Here is a 23611-nt window from a genome sequence, read left to right as displayed (position 1 = left end):
CTATCACTTGAGGCTAGGAGTTTGAGATCAGCCTGGCAAACATGGCAAAACCCCATCTCTACGAAAAATACAAAAAATTAGCTGGGTGTGGTGATGCGCTACTCACCTGTAGTCCCAGCTACTCAGGAGGCTGAGGCACAAGAATCACTGAAACCCCAGAGGTTTGCAGTGAGCCAGCATCAAGCCACTGCACTCCAGCCAGAGTGAGACCCGGTCTAGGTAAAAAAAAAAAAAAAAAATTAGGTAGCAAACTGGAACAAGAGTTAAAAATAGGGAAGGAGAGGCTGGGCGCACGCCTGTAATCCCAGCACTTTGGGAGGCCAAGGCAGGCGGATCGCCTCAGATTGGGAGTTCGGGACCAGCCTAACCAACATGGAGAAACCCCGTCTCTACTAAAACTACAAAATTAGCCTGACATGGTGGTGCATGCCTGTAATCCCAGCTACTCGGGAGGCTAAGGCAGGAGAATCTCTTGAACCTGGAAGGCAGAGGTTTCAGTGAGCCAAGATCATGCCATTGCACTCCAGCCTGGGCAACAAGAACGAAACTTTGTCTCAAACAATGAAAAAAAAAAAAAAATAGGGAAGGAGAGAATGGGAATGGATCCCCTGAAGGTGTCCAAAACTACAGATTAATAAAATCCCTTTTGCCTGTCTGGCTAATGTGTTTGACCTCAGGTGAGAAGAGTGAGGCAGAGGAGAGGCTTGTGTGTTTATGGACACAAGTAATACTTAACATTTTAAAAAATCCTTTAAGATGGCCCATAAAAAAAAAAATCAGTGCTTTAGGAATGACTTCAGCTTTCTCTGATAAAGCTGTGTGTAGACTTTAGAATATAAGAGATTAAGTAGGAAGGCTTGGTTTTTGTTGATTCTGTTTCAAATTCAGCTATGTGTCTTTCAGTTTGACCTATGATTAAAGCCACTGGAGCAATGATATGTTGAGAAATCAAAGAATGAATAGTTCATTTTAAATAAGGGTTGATTCATGCATTTTCAAATAGGCATTGCTCAGCATCATTGCTGTTGAGACAATATCTCCTCAAAGCAAAAAAGATTCTCTTCTTTTTAGATGTGAGGATAAATGGAGGGTGGACCAGCAAGTATATTTGAAATTGCTGCAAGTCAATCAGCAATGATTAAAAGGAACAATTAAAGCAGATAAACTCCAATCCAGTCTCGAAATGGTCACCATTCATTCCAGTTTTCCCCAAAAGTCTTCTCAGTTACACCTGTCAACTCTTTATTTTTTTTTTTAAGGAAACCCTGAATGTACACCTGATGAAAGTGTTTTTCAGCCTTCTTAATAGTTTGCAATAAAAATAAGACAGAATTATAACTGATTCTACAAAAACATTAAATAGAATTTTATGTGAGTGTGCTATTGTTTATGTGTATGAAATAGTATTTAAATGTATACTATGCATTGTACACAAATACTTTATGGTACTTTTTTCTTATGATAATCTGCCATGAGGAAGAAAAATACCTATATTTAGAGCTTTTGTATTTGAGTCTTGTTTTTTGAAATCTTTACTTATCAGCAGGTGTAGAAACTATCTATCTCTACCTGTAATAGTAATTATTCAGATTCTACCTGAAAAATTAAGGAATTTGATTCTAAAGCAAGAGAGCAGTAACTATGAAATCTAGTTAAATGAATTATTAAATGCCACCCAAGCTGTAGCTGTTGAATTTTTGCAGTTTAAGGGATGTAGAACTTCATATCAGAAGAAATTTCCTTTATCCCAGTTACATCTTATTTAAGATCACATAAATTACTAATACTTGTGTTAACTTGGCTCTTTTCAGTGATATCATCATATGGCAAGAGTTTAAATTTTTTTATTTTCTTTGTCCTTTCACGATTCTTCAATACATAATAATTAAAATAGAAGAGATTTAGAAATTAACCTCTATAAAATTAAAATGTTCTATACGCTTTAAAAAGCCAAAGCCTCTGATTAATTATTTTCAATGCATTGTTCTTTTTAAAAAGAAGCCTGTTTGATTTGGAGGTGGGGGTGGGAGCTATTTCTGCCATTATTTAGAAAAGACAACTTGAGAAATAGAGGATGTATTTTAGTAGGAAATTATCCTTTTTTTCCTAAAGAGGTAGACCGTACATAAATTCAGAAAGAGTCAAAAGCTATGGGTGGTAACCATAAAATATGTATTTTAAAGTATAATTTTTGATTCAAAATAATAAAGCCCTATAAAGTTTATATATACCCAATTTACTGAAGTAATTTGATTACACCCTAAATATGATGGAAAGAATTTTGGAGTATGTTGAAATACAGATTATCTCAAAGATATATCCTTGTAAAAGGAATGAAATAGTTCGTAACTATCGTACACTTTTTAAATCTGAAGATCATAAAATACTTTACCAACTGTAACTCATCAGTCCTCCCAGTTCTCCCCACCGCTCCCCCACATCCACTCCCAGGCTTGTGGGAACGGGTACTGAGAAAATAAGCCAAGCTGCAGCTGGGTAACCATAGACATCCAGAACTTTGGTAAGTGGACATCAGAATCTGCAGCTAGGTAACTGCAAACATCCCGATGAACACTGCAAATCCTACTGAGAACTTGGGCAGGTTTAGAAGGCAGTTGGTAGCGGAATACCTTAGCTGTTACTATTTTCATGCAGACTGCAGAAAATTAAGGTGTCCTTATTAGGTATTGTAAGAAGTTAGCTTTACCCAGTCAAATTCCAACCTCTACGAGATTGAAGCTTATATATCTGACTTCACATATCCATGTTACTAATGTAGACATATTCTGTTTTCATTTTATCCATCAGGGAAGAATAAGACATGTGAATTAGTTTCTGCTCCTGAGTTCTTTGAAAAAATATGAAAGGTAATACTGACATAATGTTGAAAATATTAATAGGCCTTTATTTCTTCTTGTGTGAAAAGGAATGCACTATTTACATATGGAGGCTCCTGTCAAGGTGATTCACAGAGACCTCAAGTCAAGAAATGGTAATGTATTTATATTTTTACCTATTTTATTACAAATTACATATGCATTTATGTAGAAATGAACACCACACCTTTACATATCTTTTGTAACCTACTATTGGACTCACTGCTGATACTATGGAAGTCTTTCTACTGTCAATAAATAACAAAGATCTTAATATTATTTGAAGAAGCTGCTATATTTACATAGTATTTCACTGTGTAAATATAGCCCAGAATGTGGACATTTGAATTGTTTACAGTTTTTCCCTGATAAGAAATGTTGGGCTTGATACCTTTCAGCCAAATGTTTCAAGACATCCCTAATAATTTCCCTAGAATCATTTTCTAAAAGAAATACTGCTGTATCAAAGTGTGCAGTCATATATTTTTAGTCTTCTATTTTTAGGTGGCTTTGTACACTATCAATTTTGAATTTTGTTCTTCTTGCATCTGAATTGCCTGGTGTGAATTGTTTATGCCAGTCTTGCCTGAGTTACCTGGAGTAGTGCCCAAAATGAGCCACATGTTTGGAAGTTTGGAAAGTAAAGGCTCTCTTTTTCTTCTTTCTCTTCTTCTGTACTTTCTAAAGCTTATTTATGGCCCTGTATTTTATAATTTGGAGGGGGTGAGCATTTTAAAATAACTGGCAGGATTAGACATTACCTTCAAGTAGGAGTGGTAACAGAATGCTTCTTCCATTACATCACTTCAGAGTCATCTGGGAAAGGCAGTAGGGTTATTTAGCTCTCCAGAACTAGCTAAAGTAAACATCAGAATTTGCTACTTTTTTGAATACCCTGCTATCAATTAATTATTTACATGCTTTCTAAATGGTCCTTCTCAGTAAGGAGGAAGATGACTGTTTTTAGGAGATCTTCAATTAAAATGAGTATGTGCTAATAGTGTGATCCTTAGAACGGGTAGTGATGGCAAGTAGTGGAAGAGGACCAGGGAATGAATCAATGAGGTACCATTGCACACACCCCAGGACTGTGAGGGGGGTGGGTGGGTGTGGGTGTGTGTGTGTGTGTGTGTGTTTAGCTGGGGGGGGAGGGGGCATGGGGGTTGGGGAGGGAAGTTATTGGCACCCGTCACTCGTGAGTAGTCCGGGTTGGACCACCAATTTAACCCTGTCTGATTGTCCTTTCCTCTTCTAGTCATCATTTATCTTTTGATTCTTCTTAGACATAAGCTTCCTGGAACTAAGCACTTTTAATATATGGTCAGCTAACAGGATGTCATTAGGAAATAATCTAGACTAGTAAATATCAGAGTTTTATGAATTTGTAAGTTTTCAGTTCATGCTCAGAATTTCAATTTACATATGTTATTTGACTTCAGTGTATGTTAAATCTTCCACAAAAGAGGAATGATTAACTAAATTATGGATTTATCCATGCTATCATTATGAAGGCTATATAACAATGGAGAATGTCCCCATTTTAAAAATTTAGTTATATGTATTATGGTTACTAAATAGGAACACACATATACTCATATTGAAAGAATATAGACCTAACTTGTAGCAATTCTTTTCCCCTTGGAAAGATAACCAGACTTTCACTTTCTATGTTACGTATTTTTAAATGGCAGTTTTTCTAATGAGCACTCGTGAATCTTATAATGAGAAAGCTGAATATGAAATTTAGTAATATTTACATTTCTATTTGCAGAAGTTTATAGCTTATTACTTACAGTATCACGTTTACCCTCAGGCTATTTTCATATATTTGATCATACAAAGATCATTTTCCCTCCTTAGTAAAATCATCAGTAAATAGTAAGTATTGATCATCTGTCATGTTAAAAGCACACATGGCTTACAAAAGAAACAGCTGAAACAGTTCTTCAGAACTTTATCCTCAGACTCATTTGCTCTTATGCTCTGATTCTTGCACTCCCATAAAAGCCCCATTTACAGCCAGGCACGGTGGCTTATGCCTGTAATCCTAGCATTTTGGGAGGCCGAGACGAGAGGATCATGAGGTCAGGAGATCAAGACCATCCTGGCCAACATGGTGAAACCTTGTCTCTACTAAAATATAAAAAATTAGCTGGGCATGGTGGTACACGCCTGTAGTCCCAGTTACTGAGGAGGCTGAGGCCGGGGAATTGCTTGACCCCAGGAGGTGGAGGTTGCAGTGAGTCAAGCTCGTGCCACTGCACTCCAGTTTGGCAACAGAGCAAGACTCCATCTCAAAAAAAAAACCCAGGCCGGGCGCGGTGGCTCAAGCCTGTAATCCCAGCATTTTGGGAGGCCGAGGCGGGTGGATCACGAGGTCAGGAGATCGAGACCATCCTGGTCAACATGGTGAAACCCCGTCTCTTCTAAAAATACAAAAAATCAGCTGGGCATGGTGGCGCATGCCTGTAATCCCAGCTACTCAGGAGGCTGAGGCAGGAGAATTGCCTGAACCCAGGAGGCGGAGGTTGCGGTGAGCCGAGATCGCGCCATTGCACTCCAGCCTGGGTAACATGAGTGAAACTCCGTCTCAAAAAAAAAAAAAAAAAAAAAAACCCAATTTACATATTAATAATCCCAAACAGATCTCAACTTCAGAACTATATATCTATCTGCTGATTAGATACATCCACGTATTTTGTAAGACCTTAAAATATATTATGTCCAAATTAATCATTTCATTTTCTCCCTACCCCCAAAAAATCATCCCTGCATTTCCTTTACTGAGTGACAGTACCATTTGCCCAAGCCAGAAATTAGATAAATAGTAGTTATAGTTTAAATCCAGAACTCCCATTCTAACCATTATCTGTATTGCTTCTTTATCTGATTTTATCCTTCAGTTCTCTTCCTTCTCCCCCCATGTTCAGCCATTCATCAAGTGTAGGTGATCCTGCATCCTAAATATTTTTTGACTCGGTCAACTTTTCTCCAGTCCTTTGCCACTGCCTTAGTACAGACATCCTCATCTCTCTCCTGGACCACAAAACCTCGAGTGCAAAGTGATCACCTTGCCTCCATGTCTATTCTTCTCTGTCATAGTCTTCCATCTGCACATTTGCTTATTTCATTCCTCCACATAAAACTGGTTCATTGGCTTTCTCTTTCTCTCAAGGGCTTTTCTTGACCTGGCCCCTGCCTTCCATACTTGCCGTGCCTTTGTCTGCTCCTAAGTTTTTGCATAGGCTCTCTTCTGCCTAGGAAACTAGTTTCCTCCCTCAGCTCTCCACTTTCTGGTTAGCTCCTATATTTCTCACATCTTAGCACAAGCATCATTTCTTGCAGGAAGCTTCATCTGACCTCTCTAGACATAGATCTCCCTGTTCTTTGGTTCCATAGTATTGTTTCTCTCATCATCAAATCTATCCCATTTTGTTGTAGATGTTTGTCTCTCTGATAAGAATGTAAACACCATGAGAGCAAAGAGTGCCAGACTTGCTCACAGTCCTGTTCCACAGTGTAGTACATGGCCTTACCCGTAGTAGCCTCCGCAAATATTTATTGAATGAGTGAATGTATGAACAAGTGAATTAATGAATATTCTCTCCACCTTTAACAAAAATCCTGAGTTGGGAGGAAACCCTATATATAACATGAAGTAGTAAAGCTAATGACTACCTCAGTGTCACACTGGCAGTATACAGGCAGAACCCAGGTAAAAATTTGGTTCTCCTAACTACTATGAATTTGTGCCTTTTTTACTGAACAGTACTGTATTTGGATAAAACAAAAACCATCAATACTTCAGAAGCCTTTTTAATCAGTACCTAATGGTTATTAAGTTTTTGTTTTAATGTCAGTCCCCTTCTGCAAAATCCTCAATGCTGTAAATACATTGATTTCACCTTTCATAATGCCATATTGAAGACAGAAATAGAAGTTTATGGCTTTTTCATTATAAGACAGTTCAAACAAATTAGATGATTGTCGTAATTTATCTTTTTTCCTTTTTCAGTTGTTATAGCTGCTGATGGAGTATTGAAGGTAGGACTATTTCTTTTACTTAAAAAATTGTTAATTTCAGATGTTGGTTTTTGTAACTTATGATTCTTTCATTAGCCAATAAATAGAAAGCTGATACTGATTCCTGTTTTCTCAGATCTGTGACTTCGGTGCCTCTCGGTTCCATAACCATACAACACACATGTCCTTGGTTGGAACTTTCCCATGGATGGCTCCAGAAGTTATTCAAAGTCTCCCTGTGTCAGAAACTTGTGACACATATTCCTATGGTGTGGTGAGTTCATTTCGCATTTCTTGTTTACTAAAATACAAAAGGCAAACAATCTAGAGAAGAGAGAGAGAGTTTAACATGGTTTTATTTGAGACTGTACTGCTGTTTCTGGTGGAATGCCTGAAGCAGCAGCAGCGGCAAACACTTCCTAGTTGCCAAAAGGTTTAATCATTTTTAATCATCAGAGTTATTTTGTCCTGTGTTGAGAAGAAACCAACACCACTTCCAAGAAACAAATGGAAACTGAGATAGTGTTGGGCTGCACTTCGCCTGTGAGGATGATCTTTTGCAGGGTGGTAATGTAACTGTAGACTCTCTGTAATTTCAGTGGAAATGTGGATCATTTGGAACGGGGCTTCATTGTAATAGATTGCTTAAACAGTATAAAATCACCAACAGAGCTGCCAGGTGAGTTAATCACCAGGAAACTTTTGAGTCCCAGCTATCATACTGGTTCATGAATTTCTAAAAGTCCAAAAGAAAACATACTTAGCACTACCAGATGGCCTTGTCCTTGTCTGCTCCCAGTCTTAGAGTAGCAGTGACTATCTGAAGCCTGACCCTAATGCATTACATAAGAATCACCCCAGAGCAACATAGAGAATAGACTAATGTGGGGTTGAAGTGCTCAAGGAATAGAGACCACAGGAATGAATCTGTTAAGGAGCAGAAGCTCCTGGAGGAGGAATTTGGAGATGGACCATTTCCTGAGGAAGAGGTTATACCTGCCCTATCAGAGAGAAGGATGTGAGGAGTGAGAGTGTTCTTTGCTGGAAGAATTCATTTGTTGCCTTTTGTTGAGGATAAGTTTCCCCTAAAATGTTATGTATTCTTTAAAAAGGCCAACATAGTTTTGCAATTCCCTATCTTTACATCTCATCCCAATTATACTGCTCTGCTATTTATATTACTTCCGAAAACGGCATTTTCCTAGTAATGGGAAAAGCAGCAGCCTGTTTTGGGTCCACATCAGCATGCCTCTTCGTCCTGGGCCTCTTTTTTTTACTGCAGTTGATAACCAATGGCACGAGAGGAGAGTCACATTGTCAGACATTGTCCTTTTTCTTTATTCAGTCTCTGGTTATTTGCTGCTGGCTTCACAGGTTTTGAACTTGCTTCAGTGACTAGCTCTTTCCAAATGATAACACATTCTATGTATACCAAATTAATAAAGATTAATTTTGTTAGCTATTGAAAAAAATCATTTCAAGGATGAAATACATGTTTTGGTTAAAGGCTAGAATTTTAAAGATCAGAAGGCAACAGTAACATCAGGTTCAATATCTGATATCAAAAAAAAAAAAAAAAAGAAAGAAAAACCATCAGTACCTAATATCACTTGATTCTGAATGTTTCTAAAACTGAAGACCATAAACTGTCACAGACAGTGACAAATATTTCTCATCGAAAAAAAGAAAAAACATAAGTTTCAGAGGAGACTAGCTTCTAAAACTCCTCTCCTAGGCCAAATGTTACTATATTCTAACCATCATACATTCTTCTGTGGGATATTCTGAAAAATGGGGTATTTGTAGCAATTTAAGACTCTTTGTAAGATTGTTTTCCCTTGTGAAAGTGCATCCCTTCCTTTGTAACCAAAAATGTATTTATGGAGCCAAGCACTACGCTAAACACCACCTGAGGGTAATTTAAATTTTTCTTAACCTGCTTGTCGGGAATGGTGTCTCCTTTTGTCCTGTAGAATGGGAGCAAGCAAACTTTTTTAGAAAGGACCAGATTAATATGTACTTTTGGCTTTGAGGGCCACTTAGAGTCTCTGTTGCATAGTCTTCATAGATACCATAGTTGGTTTTTTGTTTCTTACAACCCATCAAACACGAGAAAGCCACTCTGTATTCTGCAACGGGCCATCCTTGCATTCAGGCATCTCCGTGGAACAAGAGGGCTTGGGAAGATGAGCAGCAGGGCTTAGGAATGTGGCTCTGTTAGTCAGTGTTCCAGCTGACAGTTCAGAGTGGCTCACCGGAAGCCCACAGCTTCCATTCTTTTCATGTGCATGTGTATATAAATGTACATGAACATGTATGTTGGTGTTATGTATATATGTATGTTGGTGATAGTTATTGTAGATGGTTACAGCTTTTAAATTGTTGGGCACATTTATATGAACTAGAAGACTTTTGAGGTTCCTTTTTGTACTTATGAGTCCACACACATACAGTGCTTTTACTTTTAAAATTCTCCCCATCTTTGAATTTCTTTATCTCAAAAATTTTTGACCTTAAGACACAACTGTACATAGAGTGAACTTTTGGTCTCAATATTATTTCATGTATGAAAACAAACTTTATGCTGCCTTCTTTCAAAGCCTTACAGTTGCCAGGGCTTTGGTGTGAAATGCACCCCTCTGCTTTTCCTGAGATGAAGTACAGTCTTAGTACCAGTAGCCAAGCACAAATTCCTTTTCACACAAACTGTAAAAGATGTTAAGAGGTGACTTCTGTTTGCAGAGCTTAGGATTTTTTCCTGTATCATTTTAAAATCTCTTTCTTACATTCCACATTGACCCCATTTCTTAAACATAGTCTAAGTCAACCTTTCAGGCGTTGCACATTTTCAGTGTTTTTTATTAAAAACCTTTTCACTCAAATAACTATGCACCACATTTCAGTAGAAAGACTTGAACATGTCTCTTTGTGGATTAGCTTTTCTCTCTACTTGTGTGCTGACCCTACCTTTGCTTGGTTTTGTTTTATTTTGGAGGGATTTAACAAACCATCCTATCGAGTAATTTAATTCACTGAAACCAAATCGAGCATTTGCAGGGTTGCTCTATATTTACACACTGGAGGTTGCTCTGCAGAACCTGTTCGCCCCATCACATGATGTGGAATATCCATTCTGAATTCATGCTAGAGCCTTTCCTTAACAGGTGGAAACAGAAATGCCATTTCAGTCAGTCTGTTTTAAAACAGCTTCTGCTGTCTATCTTGAAGACAGAGATTTGCTTGGAATGCTGGTTTGCCTTTCAGAGAGCTGTGTCAGCAGAATTCCATTCAGAAAAGTGTACAGATGCTAATTTAATTATAAACAAGAACTCAGGATTGCATATGTTAGTGCAAAAGTAATTGAGGTTTTGCCATTTAAAAGTAATGGCAAAAACTGCAATTAATTTTGCACCACCCTAATATTTAATTCTGATCTCTTCTCATTCTATTTGTTCTAAATGAACACCACTAGTGAAAGAAAAATACAAGGTATGCTTTCCAGCGACTTTTTGTTTAAACAAAAACAGATTTTTTTTTAAATGAAGAAAGCATTATATGTTCAAAGCCGATATTACAGAAAACAGCAGGTGAGGATAGATGTTCAGGTTGGTACTATGGTAGTTTTAGAAGTTTGTGGTCCATAAACTTGGAAAATGATACCTATTTTAATTCAAAATGTGGTTATTTTGAATTTATTATGTCTTTTCAGAAACAGGTGAGTATCCAAGACTCAGTGAGAGCATTTGTTTGTATTAAATATCCCATTGTTCACTGGGAGTCAGTTCTGTTCATTGAAACCCCCTCTACAGACAACAGTCACACACAGATGAATAAGACCATAAAAAAAGTTCTTTTTGAAATCCACTCAAAAAAATGCAATATATTTTTCCTTTTTGTTTTTCCATTTTTTTTAGACTGCTGTAAGAATCTAGCCTCTACTACTGCTAAAACTAGCAGCCCTCCCCAGGTTGATAAACCAGTGCTGCTTCTTAATAAATGGCAAGACACACGAACCTCATACTGCCTTAAAATTAATGTGCTGTGAATGCCAGAAGTGGATTTTATGATCCTTGCTCTTAGGCTGGTAAACTTTGCTAGGCAGTCAATTGTTTCCCTCCATTTTATAAAAAATGAGATTTTTCTACCCTCTTATGAGAACTTCTCTTTGAGGACTTAACCAGAAGGAGTGTTTAGTATGCTATCCACAAAAAAAAGCAAAAAATCACTGAAAGAATAAGCCTTCTGAGAACACAAGGCCTAGCCTATCTTAAAAGAAAAAAAAAAAAAAAAAAAACACAAAGCTATTCTAATGGCAATGCAGAAAGGATTACCTTTTTAGAAGCTTCTCAGCCAAAACCAGCCTTGAAAACGGAGTGGCTTACGAGATAGCACGGCTGCCTGGCTTGTCTGAGAGCCCTGTTCCAGAACAAGCTGGGCGCAGGTAATGGCTTTCTATTGTTTGGAAAAGAAAGGGCAGAAAAAGTATGTAGTCTTTTCCAAGTTTCTATTCTGTAAACTAAAAATAGAAATTTTCCTTGTGAGCACAGTTTAAATGTGAGGAAGTCTCAATATAAAATGAGTCGGAAAATATTTTTAAGGTGAAAGATCACAATAATATTTGGCCTGAATCCTCATAACTAGTATTTTTAGGCATCATTTAATATATTTCTAGACCTCCAAGTGACTTCCTCAACAAAGTCACTTTTGTGTGCCAAATGTCATTTTGTTAGGTGTAAACAAAAACCTGGTGTCCGATCTTATACTGCCTACTTTTTGATACATTCCTGAATCCAGGTAATTAATAAAAGGAAATCATGAGACATGCTGATACTGGAATAAAACTAAAGACCTCATTTGGGCTTCAGGATATAGCAGCTGATGACACCACCTAAGGCACTTTTACATCCATCAACTATCTCCCTCAGTGTAGCAGCTCTTCAGAGACACAGAGGGAGTCAAATGAAATTGGCTTTTTTTTTTTTTTTAAATTGTTCATGGCTACAGCTCTTAGAGAAATATAACTTAAATTTTATTAGATTTTGGACATTTTCCCGCAGAATATTTTGGAAGAAAGAATGACATACTGTTTTTCTGGTGTTATCCCCCCAAACTCTTGGTTTTGCATTTCACCTCACAAAATTTAGCCTGTGCACGTGTGCACACGTACATATGCGTGTATCATACCTGCAGGCCAGACTCTGAAGTGGGGAGGCACTGCTCATCTGCGCGTTTGGGGGTCTGGAGTGTTTGATTTATTGGAGGCTGACTCCCTGTTCCCATTCTGCTTAGGAATGCCACATCCATTAATTTATTTGCCCTTCATATCCTTTCCCCTCCCCAGCCCTAGCCCCCTGTGGAGCGGTAATTGCAGCCAATTGAGGGGCTCCATTTCCTGCTCAGCCCTCTGGCTGCCCGGCCTCCCTCCGGGTGCGGCAGCACATCAGGGTGATTGCATACCTGTTCTGGCTCTCACCCTTCCTTTAGTACAGTGTTAACTAGAATTGTCCCCTTGTGGGATGCCCCTTACCTTCTCCTAATCACTTGTGTGACTCAAATAGAATAATTCAGTGGCTCCTCTAAAGGAGTACCTTACACACTTGATTAAAAGCCCAAAAAGGCTTCGGTGAATTTTTTTTTCTCCTGCTTGAAGAGCATCTGCCAATTTCCCTGATTTTCCTGCTAATTATCTTCCTATTAGCCAGAATTCATTTACTATGTTATGGCTCAAATAAGACTGAGCACTGGCTGAGGAAATAGTGGATATGGAGTGAGAGATTTCTAGGATTCACTTGACTCTAGAGTATGTGTGCTCCATCTACATTCCTATTCAGAAATGGGCTTTTGTTTTTAGAACAAGGGAAATCTAAGTCGACGCCACTGGTTCTCTTCCTGCTTCTGCCAGGATGCCCTACCTAAGACAGGGCCTGTGGCATCCTTTCTACTATTGCCACTTTCCCTTCTCTAAAATTAAAAGGGGTCAAGAGGCTGGCCTTCCAGGCGAGCCAGCAGGTTCATATTCTGGCTCTGTCACTGGATAACTGAGTGTTTTTGGGCAAGTTTATTTAACTTTTTTAATAGTTTCCTCACCTATAAAATGAGAGTAATATGTATCCAACAGGATTGCTGTTCATCATGGTAACCTATAAAAAGGGCATCTGGAAAATAATAGGTACTCAATAAGTGATAGTGGTTGTTATTATTAGGTCTGTTATTGATAACTTAGAATTGTTTTTGCACTTTACAGAATATTGGTAGACTCACATTTTTGAACTCCATTTGTATAAATAGGGAAAGTAACCAAGTGTACAAATCTCCATTCCTCAGTGTTTAAAGAGAAACCAAAATCAGCAGTGTTCTAGCATCAGTTTGCTTTCTTTGGACATTCCACTCAGGCTTAATAATCATCCTGATCTCAAGAACTGCACAAAGATGAACACACACATAAACTCACATACACACAGTCAGCTTGTATGCACATAAAGTGTTCATTACATCTTAGAGTATGGTATAATAGATTACATGTAGATGAAACAGATCCCTTAGACTGACTCATTTTGAGGGAGATTTCTCCAAAACCTAAAATGTAACATGTAAAATCTAAATATTACAATTTTGCAAGTATCTACCATTGTGGGGTAGGTGGGTTAGCCAGTGATTTGGATTTGGGGCTCAGTTATTTTTGATGAGGACATTATTGAATCTTTTAAAATATTGTTGAATTTCCAGTTATTATCTCCTAGACAAATGTATCAGAAATTGAAGGTAGAAAGAGTTTTAACAAAATACAAAATCCAACTTGTGAGAACGTAACAATTCTAATAATTTATGAGATGACATTAAATCTGGCGCACTGGTTTCATAGAAGTTTAAGTCTGGCTCTAGATGTCCTAATTTCTAAACCAGGTTTTTTTCTTTATAAAAAGCAACGTAAAAAGTATTTAATATATGGAAGAAGTTGTGTGCATGAGCAGATTTGTTTTGCCCAAGTTTCTACAGATGGGGATGGTTGTGTCTGGTAATTGGATACAATTAAATGTTTGATAAAGTTTCAGTAATATGTACCCAAAAAATATAAAGTACAAGAATAAAAATTCCATTTTCTTTTTGTTCCAGGTTCTCTGGGAGATGCTAACAAGGGAGGTCCCCTTTAAAGGTTTGGAAGGATTACAAGTAGCTTGGCTTGTAGTGGAAAAAAACGAGGTAAGACTACGTTTCTCCATTCAGGTACATAGATCAGAAAACAGTATTGGGGTTTTGCAAAAGACTTTTTCATCTTCTTCAAATTGAAAGTAAGTTCACGCTTATGGAAAGATTAGCAGTAGGAGCTAACACAAAGGGTCAAAGTGATGTTATTCCTCATGAATGGACCCTTTACATCTAATTGTTGCAGCTTCACGTCGTGATGCTGTAGATCAAAAATTGTACAAGTACTGTACTAGTTTCTCAGTCTCAATTGTAAAACCTAGGGGTTTGTTCTTAGTGATGAAAGAAGCCATTGCGTCCAAGGTAGGGGAACAGTTTAACTCCATCTCCTGCGTTTAGGACATCTTTTTTACTGGCCGGGAGTTGATATATCTGTAAGAGACCTTCAGCTACTTCAACTTACCTCTCCCAGCAGGAGTCACTATAGTACAAGAAACTGTCGCTTAGATGAGAATTTCAAAAATAAAAGAAGAAAAAATAGTTTCAAAAAAGGGAAAAATTACAGTTTTGCCACCTACGTTGAACACTACATTGAAGATGAGCTCCTCACTGGAATTGGCGAGGCAGTGGCATAACTGTTCACTTCTTCATGCAGAGCCTTTCCATTTCAAAAGAACTTCAGTGGCGTAAACACCGTTTGTGCTGTGTCCCCAGCCTCGCTTCTCTTCTTCCCACAAATTGAGGCTTTCAGTTAGTTGGACCTATGAGCCTACATCAGAGAACATGGTACATTCATATCAAAGAGAGCAACTACATTTTGAAAGGTTTAAAATTGTGACTGAAACGCACAGCCATGGAAATTCTCAGCATAAGGATGAAGCATCCAATATCAAGGTATTATGAGAACTTAGATCATGTAATGGAAGCAAGCAGTTGTCTTTGCAATGCAAAACAACTTTATTTCACAAAACTTCTTCATTTCCAAATCTTATCTGTGCTCTCCACAAAGGGTAAGACTGCAACCTTAGAAAAAAATAATTTGCAAAAAGGTGAATATATTTTAAAAATCCCTTTTTAATGCTCTGAAAGAGTTAGATTGATCTGCTTCCCAGGTGAGCTCAGGAACAAACTAGATTAATCAAAAAGCTGCTATTGACTAGGAGAAACCAAGTTTTCGTCTTTTAGATCACATAATCCGGAGTTACCATATAATTTGTCCTCCTGATTCATTGGGAGCAGATGCAATGTTGATGATAGCTGAAATTGATGGGAAAGAGCTGCCAATTTAAGAAATGAAAAGGAGTTATATGCAAGAATGTGCCTTACTCATTGTTTCACAGTAGCTGTTCTGTTTTAATTAAAAGGGATAGTAATCCTTCATGTGCTATTAAATAAGATCTTACACACAGGATAACTGATGTCGTCATGACATGAGGACACACTTATTTCTGCTCTATTTCTTTTGCCAGTGAGATCATCAGAGATCTGGTTCTGGGTTTACAAATGAAAGCGAAGAAAATTACGTGCCTTGTGTTGGCTCTGGAACCAAAACATTCAGTGTAATCTTTTCCCGCTGCACTATTCCAAGATAAACTAGGAGAAAGGTTATTGTTTTTTTTTAAAGCTAACTACACCCTCCAAATGGATAAGACAGAATAATTAATGTATTAAAATAATTTATCTAAAGAGTGCCAGAATAGATATAAATTGAAAGCACTTTTTAAAACATTGGACTATCTGTGAAGGATTTTTTAAAGCTGAAGAAAAAAGTGAATTTAGAAGCTGCCTGGATAGTTGACTTGAGGACTGGAAATCTCCCATGAATAACCTTCAGAACCTCTTCAACTTTGTGCATAAGGAAGCAATCTTCTTTCTCTCTGGAGATCCCAGAAAGTAGAGTTTACTATTTTATTCATGATACATTCTGATGATCAGCTAATAACTGACGAAGACTACACAAATACCTCCCACATTGTATTCATTAAATATCATAGTAAGTTGAAAAAAGTCTACATGGTAAAATACATTTTTTCAACTTTCTAATGAACTTCAGTCAAATTGGGTATTACAAGGATATTTATCTGCTGTTCTCTTTCTGTACAATATTTATTTGTCAAAAATATGGAAATTAAGTTTCAATGTAGTTTTCAATATCATCATTCAAGAAGGTATCTTCAGGTCACCTCTCAAATGGAGGTATCCATTTCTAAAATAAATTCTGTTGACATAGCAATAATTTCCAAGGATTTATTTCATAACAAAATTGAGACTTTGACTTAAATAAATATAACTTACAAAATCCCCTCAACTTCTAATTCTTTTACTTTTACTATTGAATATTTTGGGTTATGGGTTGGAAAGAGAAAGTCATATTTTTAACAGGCCTCATTTAAATAAAGAATGACATGTTTAAATGTTCAGGGAGACATTTTAAATGTTATCTAATTATCCGTAAAATCTATATCCAAGCATTATGGTTGTCTTTTTTTAACTTTTTATTTTGAAATAATTATAGACTCTCAGGAGTTTGCAAAAATATTACAAAGAATCAGAAAATTAGCTGGGTGTGGTTTTGCATACCTGTGTTCCCAGCTACTGGGGCGGCTGAGGCAGGAGGATCCCTTGAGTCCGAGAGGTCAAGGCTGCCACCATTATCACATCGCTGCACTCCAGCCTGGGTGACAGAGTGACACCCTGACTCAAAAAACTTTTAATAGAAATGGGGTTTCTCTATATTGGCCAGGCTGGTCTTGAACTCCTGACCTCAAATGATCCACCCACCTCGACCTCCCAAAGTGCTGGGATTACAGGCATCAGTCACTGTGCCTAGTCAAAAAAGTTTTAATTAACAAAAACTAAAGTAGTCTGTGTTCTCTTCCCCCAGCTTCCCTCACTGGTGACATCTTACATGTCGATGGTATACTGTCGAGACCAGGGAATTGAGACTGGCACATTACTCTTACCCAGACAATGGGCCTTATTCATTTTCACCATTTAAGATTACTTTTCGCATCTATAGAAAAATCAATACTTTCTAAAAATTATATCTGAAGATCTTTGCTTCTAGTCCCTTAATAATGAAATAAGGCATTTAAGCAATCATTTTTCTAATATTAAATCCTATTAAAACTAGATTCATAAAGCACTGCTAAACTTCACAGAGTAAACGGTGAACCTTTACAGAAGGCATGAAATTGAGGGCATTACTAATAAATGTTTTAAATGTAACAGATAGGTATATTTGCTTTTATCATTTTCATGGAACTCAATCAGTAATCATTCAGAATGTTTTGGAGCATAATTTCTATTTTTATAAATACTTAAATTCTTACATACAATGTGTTCGGATTTGACTAACATAGAAATCTTCATAAAACTTAATCCACTGCTCTTGACTAGCCTTTAGAAAAAGATAAAAACTTGACTTAAAAAAATGTTTACATCTCATGTAGAAAGTGGTGCAAAAAAGGCTGGGCGCGGTGACTCACGCCTGTAATCCCAGCACTTTGGGAGGCCGAGGCGGGTGGATCACGAGGTCAAGAGATCGAGACCATCCTGGCCAACATGGTGAAACCCCGTCTCTACTAAAAATACAAAAAATTAGCTGGGCATGGTAGCGCATGCCTGTAATCCCAGCTACTTAGGAGGCTGAGGCAGGAGAATTGCCTGAACCCAGGAGGCGGAGGTTGTGGTGAGCGGAGATCGCGCCATTGCACTCCAGCCTGGGTAACAAGAGCGAAACTCTGTCTCAAAAAAAAAAAAGAAAGAAAGTGGTGCAAAAATAAAGATGGTCTTTAAAAAATGTCATGCCTAATTTGGTGATAGGAAAATATTTTAATTTGAAACTTTTATTTAAAAATATTTAAGTTTTAAGTAGTACTGCAAACCTGGTGATAAGATCTGGCTATTTCAGAATGTTTTAATGTATTAGGAATGCCCACAGTTATGTAATCAGGACTTAAATACTTCGGATTCTATTTTAAATTACTTTATAATGCACCAAAATAATCCATTACATAAAGTGTCTGGGTCTAGATTAAACTGATATTTGACCATGTCCGATTATTTAAAATAATTGTGTCTCCTTGTATAATGACTTCCATGTGGCATCTAAGCAGTTTTTCAGTAAGGAAAGATCACAGAAATCATCCTCCATATTCAGCCAGCTCACATCCAGTTCTCAGGAAAATGTTGAGACAAAGTTATATTGAAAAATGTTACCCTCGATGAAAACTCATTATTTTTAGTTACAGAGTACATTCAAGTGCATAATTGCAATCCTAGTCTGTTTTTGTCCCTACCTCCCAACCATTTTATATTTTAAAAAGTAAACACCTGAATTTTTTTTGCCTTCATCAAAAGGTCTGCAGTTTACATTACGGTAAAATAATAATAGTACAGTTTAATATATCTCATTCTATTCTGTGACATCAGGAGCCTAGAAGTTTAAAAGTGTTTAGCACGGCCTTTAGTTTGGAGAGAGTTTTGTTTTTCAACTTCGTTTTGTTTTGATTTTAGGATTATCTGTAATTCCAAATACAAGTTGTCAGTTTTCTTGTCAACGCAACTATGTTTCTAGTTTCACACATAGCCTCCCCCAAATCCAGCTAAGTTCAGTTTTAAGTTTGTTATTTGCAGAACTTCTTTGGCAAACAAAACGGAAATAAGTCTTAATACTTCTTAGCACAGCAGTTCTCAACTCCATCACACCCAATGCTCATTTTATAACAATTATGTTAACAACCCCTTATGCTCCTTTGAGGTGAAATTCAAAGGTAATATAACTACCTACACACATTATATTGTAAGTTAACATAATGCTCTAACTGTAATATAAAAGAGAAATAAATGACAGATGTTTTCCAGCATTCAAATGCGCAAGCATGACCACACTAGAGGAGATAATGGAGCAGTTTTAGGGGATAAATAGAACTCAGCAGCTACAAATGCAGCCGGATGGAGTTGGGTTGTATTAATGACTCCAGTACCTAGGGAGTGGCACTGTTGTTGGTATCTGTCAGAAGAATCATGCAAGTATTAATAAGCCTTTATTTTGTAGAGGCATTCTGCAAAGTTCAGTGTATCTTCAAACTGTTCAAAAAATATTTTGTGTTTATTTGTAAATTAGATTCTAGGCCCAGAAAATTATAAACCTCATTGTTTGCTTGTTTTACTTACATGAATGGAAATGGGACATTTGAAATTTTGTGGGATACAAGGAAGTTCTTGGACATGCAGGATGTTATGATATGTTGAAGGGTCTAGCATTCCTGACCTGTTATGCTTAAAAATCAGTTGCAACCCACCAGTCTCTAAAACAAACAAAAACGCTTCTGTAGAATAGAGGCACCACATGTTCTATGAGAACTACTGTAGGATGTTAGAACAGGACGCGTCCTCATATTATAATTTTTGTTGTATTGGGTCCTTACAGTATATGGGTTTGACCAAAACAAAACCATAATCAGTCATAGGTTCAGATGATCTTATTTACCAATGAGAAATGCACAGTTCTTTAAAATTCTCTGATCTGTGCTCAGATCTTTTCAAAGTTTTATACCTACCGCCAAAGCTAAACTGGTTTCCTTGTTACCTGGCCTGTTACGTATATCATAAGTTTCCTATAAAAGAACAATGTCTTGTGGTTTTATATTTAGTATTTAAGTTCCAACTGGTTCCTCTCCTACTGTAGTTTTAGATATTTGATGTTTTGTTGCATTAGTTTTACTGAATCTGACTTCTCCGTTTACTACAGTTGTCTTTTAAGGAAAATGAGTCTTTAGAGATTGCAAATCTAAACATAAATTCTCACCTGTCATATGTTAATCAATGGAAGCTTTAAATTTCACATCTTGATTATGTTCTTAAATTAACTGTATTAGGAACCTTCAGATAGTGTTTGCTTACCTTAATGAATCAACTGAGTGTTTTGTTTTGTTCTCTTTTGTAGAGATTAACCATTCCAAGCAGTTGCCCCAGAAGTTTTGCTGAACTCTTACATCAGTGTTGGGAAGCTGATGCCAAGGTATACATATGTATTTTTGTTATTGTTTAGAATTTTGAAATTTCTCGTTTGGCTTTCAGTTTTTAAAACTTAGGATAATAAAACTCATTACAAAGCAAAGCTGAATTGATGCTCCTAAGAGCCCCAGATTGACTGTTAAAGTCTCCTATTGACATCTGCTTAATCTTGATCTCTGGTGACTCATTATTAACTCATTCTTACAGCACGCTTTGACATTCTGGAGTCAGTAAAAATAATTTTGTTTTTAATTTTTAGTAGTAACTATTGTACCTATATGCTATTGAGATGGCTAAGACACAGTACTTACAATATGCCAGGCACTGTTCCACACACTTCATGTATGTTAACGCATTTATTCCTCAGAATCCCTCTGTGAAGCAGAGGCCATAATTACCCTCATTTTACAGATGAAGAACCAAGACATACGGAGGTTACGTCATGAGCTCAAGGCCACACAGCTAGCAGGGAGTAAGGCTGGACATGAACTCAGTCTGGCACAGTCCCTGCTCTTAACCACTGCACTATTTTGCCTTTCTAGCCGAACAGCAGGCAAAAGTAGTACTTCTAGAGAATCTTGATATGTGCTCCGTGTCCAGCTTCAGTGATGTTTTTGAGCTATCACAATAGAGTTGGAGAAATTCCAAAACTTCAGCTTTCATGTGGTTATCACATTTGAGCATGAATGGCCCATTTCCTTTCCCTGCAAAAATCATTTTAAAAGACTCTTGCATATATATGGAAATATTTACAGATAAAATGATAGGCTAGTCTTGGATTTGCTTCAAAATAAAGTGAAGAGAAATGGATGATGATATAGATTAAACAGGATTGGCCACGATAATTTTTGAAGCTGAGTTATAGTATATAGAGGTTCATTATATTGTTCCCTCTACTTTTGTGTATTTTGGAATTTCTCATAGTGAGTTAAAAAATAAAAAATATTCTCACAGATTAAACATTAGAATAAGAGCAGTTACACTCCAGAAAGACATAAAAATGTTAGATTTGTCCAGTTTTTTGTGGAAATAGAGGTATTACAACTGATCTTTTAAATAGAGACTAAAAATAAAGAGTAAAGAATCCAGTTTCTTACTGAATTTCAACCCTGTTCCAATCTGACCCCCAAGAAGAATGAATGGCCATAAAATACAGTCTGTTCCTCTGCAATATGTTTCTTTAGTGGGAATAACTCAGAAGCCATTGGCGAGAATGGAGACTGGGGACGATGTTAGTGTAACTCAGAATTCACGTTGATTGTTCAAAATGTTTCCCAACACATTGTTCCACACTGAGCACACAGTATAATAATCCAGCCAACAAGGCAGCATGGGACCCAGTGCTGTGAAGCCTGTTCACTCCACGTGCTCCTTCTCGGCTTGGCTTAGCTTGACCTGGAAGAACTTGTTGCTGGTTCTCCCAGCAACAAATTGTGCTGTGGACATGTTGCGAAATCTTTGCTTTCACTCCTATTCTTTAGACTTCCTTTACCCTTTATTTTTTAAGTAGAGTCCTAGATATTCCTAGTTTTATTTTTACTAAAGAATCATGTTTTTAAACTGTGTTACTATCTTATTTAGGATTGTTATTCTTTTTAATAGTATTTGATGACAAAGTTGCATGGTCTTTCAATGGTCTGCCCTGCTCCTGTTTAGGCCCTATAATTTTTAGTACATGATTTTGCAGAATGGGGATTTTTAAGCATTAAGAGAAATGCCTACATTTTGCAACTAACTCAGTAGAAACTATATGCAGGTATTTTCAAGCTTGCTTTAAAACATTTTTTTTTTTTTACTGTTAAAATGGTATCATACTGCCCCTTCCCTACCCTTCCTACTAGTTATATGTCCATTGTGACATATAAGTCATTTTGGACATATGTTTCTCTCTGATACATATTTTGCCTGAAATTATTTGCATTGGATTTGATTATTCCAACTAGATCTCTATAACTCTGATTACATTTCAGTATGCAAAGCAAGTTTTGAATTTCTTAATTGGGCACTCAGTACCACATTAATTAAAATTCTCAGAATGTGCATTTGTGGTACATTAATGAAATGATCCTATAATCACCTTACACAACAAGAAAATTAGGCCCAGTGCTGAAGCCATGCAGCTGGCATTTCTTTAGCATGTAGTAAGCTAACCCTTCTTCAGGGCCAAAGAAATCTTGCATCCCAGCCACATGAGGTATAAAGGAAGTTTAAAATTGATTTTTATCTTCTAAATTCATGACATTTCATTCTGATTAAACAATGACATGCCCCCATATTTGATTTGGTCGCATACCTGGTCACAGCCCACATTTCCAGCTCCCTCACTGCTGATCTCCTCTAGACATGCCTTCCATACTTTCATTCTCCAAACATGGTCTCTTCCTTCTTTTCTTTCTCCCTGAGTACTTCATCAAGTCTTCCTTGGTTATTCTGTTTACTCAACCCCAGGCTTAGTACTTCTTTTCCTAAACCACAGTCTGGGCCTTACCATGTACAGCTGTATTTTTAAAGACATATTTTCTTCCTAGATGGGCTACAAGCTTTATAAGGATGTAGAGGTAGTTGTTACATGTATTTCTCTATTGCACATTACATCGATATAGAAAGTAGATGCCCAAATTGGTTGTTGCCTGAAGTAGGCAGACCACAGTAAATTTCCTGAGAGTTACCTCCATGTACTGGCTACAAATATGTAGCAATTCAACCAGAAGTTAGTTCCAGTCCTATGCACATAGGTAGAGCAATAGTTAAAGTAATTTCCTTTTTTAAAATCCTTAGATTTATAGAGTATTAACATCTACTTTAAAATAGTCAGCCCACCTGTAGAACTAGTGTTCTTTTGCAATCAGGGTCGAAGGCAGGGGTGGTGATACATGCAAGAGAAAGCTGGTATTAGGCAAATATCAAGTCTTTTTAGTGGCTTACAACAGGTGCTCAGAATATTTTATTTAAGAGAAGGAGAAAGAAAGGAAAGGTGAGTATTGGTTCAGGTCCTAAAATGATATTTCTAAATTAGGAAATAAATAAGTTGGCCGGGTGCAGTGGCTCACGCCTATAATCCTAGCACTTTGGGAGGCTGGGGCAGATTGCCTGAACTCAGGAGTTCGAGACCAGCCTGGGCAACATGGTGAAACCCCATCTCTACTAAAATAAAAAAAAAAATCAGCCAGGCATGGTGGCGTGCATCTGTAGTCCCAGCCACTCGGGAGGCTGAGGCAGGAGAATTGCTTGAGCCCGGGAGGTGGAAGTTGCAGTGAGCCGAGATCGTGCCACTGCACTCCAGCCTGGGTGACAGAGCGAGACTCTGATTCCAAAAAGCAAAACAAAAATATGTTAAAGTCGTGAGTTTAATACCTTACATGATAAAAGATGTTGAGCAGTTTAAGAACAGAGCCGGCCGGGCGTGGTGGCTCAAGCCTGTAATCCCAGCACTTTGGGAGGCCAAGGCGGGTGGACCACGAGGTCAAGAGATCGAGACCATCCTGGTCAACATGGTGAAACCCCGTCTCTACTAAAACTACAAAAAAAAAAAAAAATTAGCTGGGCAT

The 23611-nt window shown here is 37.4% G+C and overlaps 1 protein-coding gene across 5 annotated transcripts in view; it reads left to right on the top strand.

Annotated features, from left to right (window-relative positions):
* MAP3K20 (mitogen-activated protein kinase kinase kinase 20) overlaps positions 1–23611 on the top strand; it is a 196732-nt gene that overhangs the window by 112373 nt on the left and 60748 nt on the right. For all 5 annotated transcript variants that reach the window (XM_032292930.1, XM_032292931.1, XM_032292929.1 and 2 more), the window contains exons 5-9: positions 2927–2992; positions 6892–6920; positions 7036–7173; positions 14013–14099; positions 19993–20067. In XM_032292930.1, the coding sequence (XP_032148821.1) occupies positions 2927–2992; positions 6892–6920; positions 7036–7173; positions 14013–14099; positions 19993–20067 (395 nt within the window). The remainder of the gene's footprint in view (positions 1–2926; positions 2993–6891; positions 6921–7035; positions 7174–14012; positions 14100–19992; positions 20068–23611) is intronic.

This window comes from Sapajus apella, unplaced genomic scaffold (genome assembly GCF_009761245.1).
Source record: "Sapajus apella isolate SASKATOON/1434 unplaced genomic scaffold, GSC_monkey_1.0 scaffold28, whole genome shotgun sequence".
In the NCBI taxonomy this organism is placed as follows: Eukaryota; Metazoa; Chordata; class Mammalia; order Primates; family Cebidae; genus Sapajus; species Sapajus apella.
This window is presented reverse-complemented; position numbering and strand designations above follow the sequence as displayed.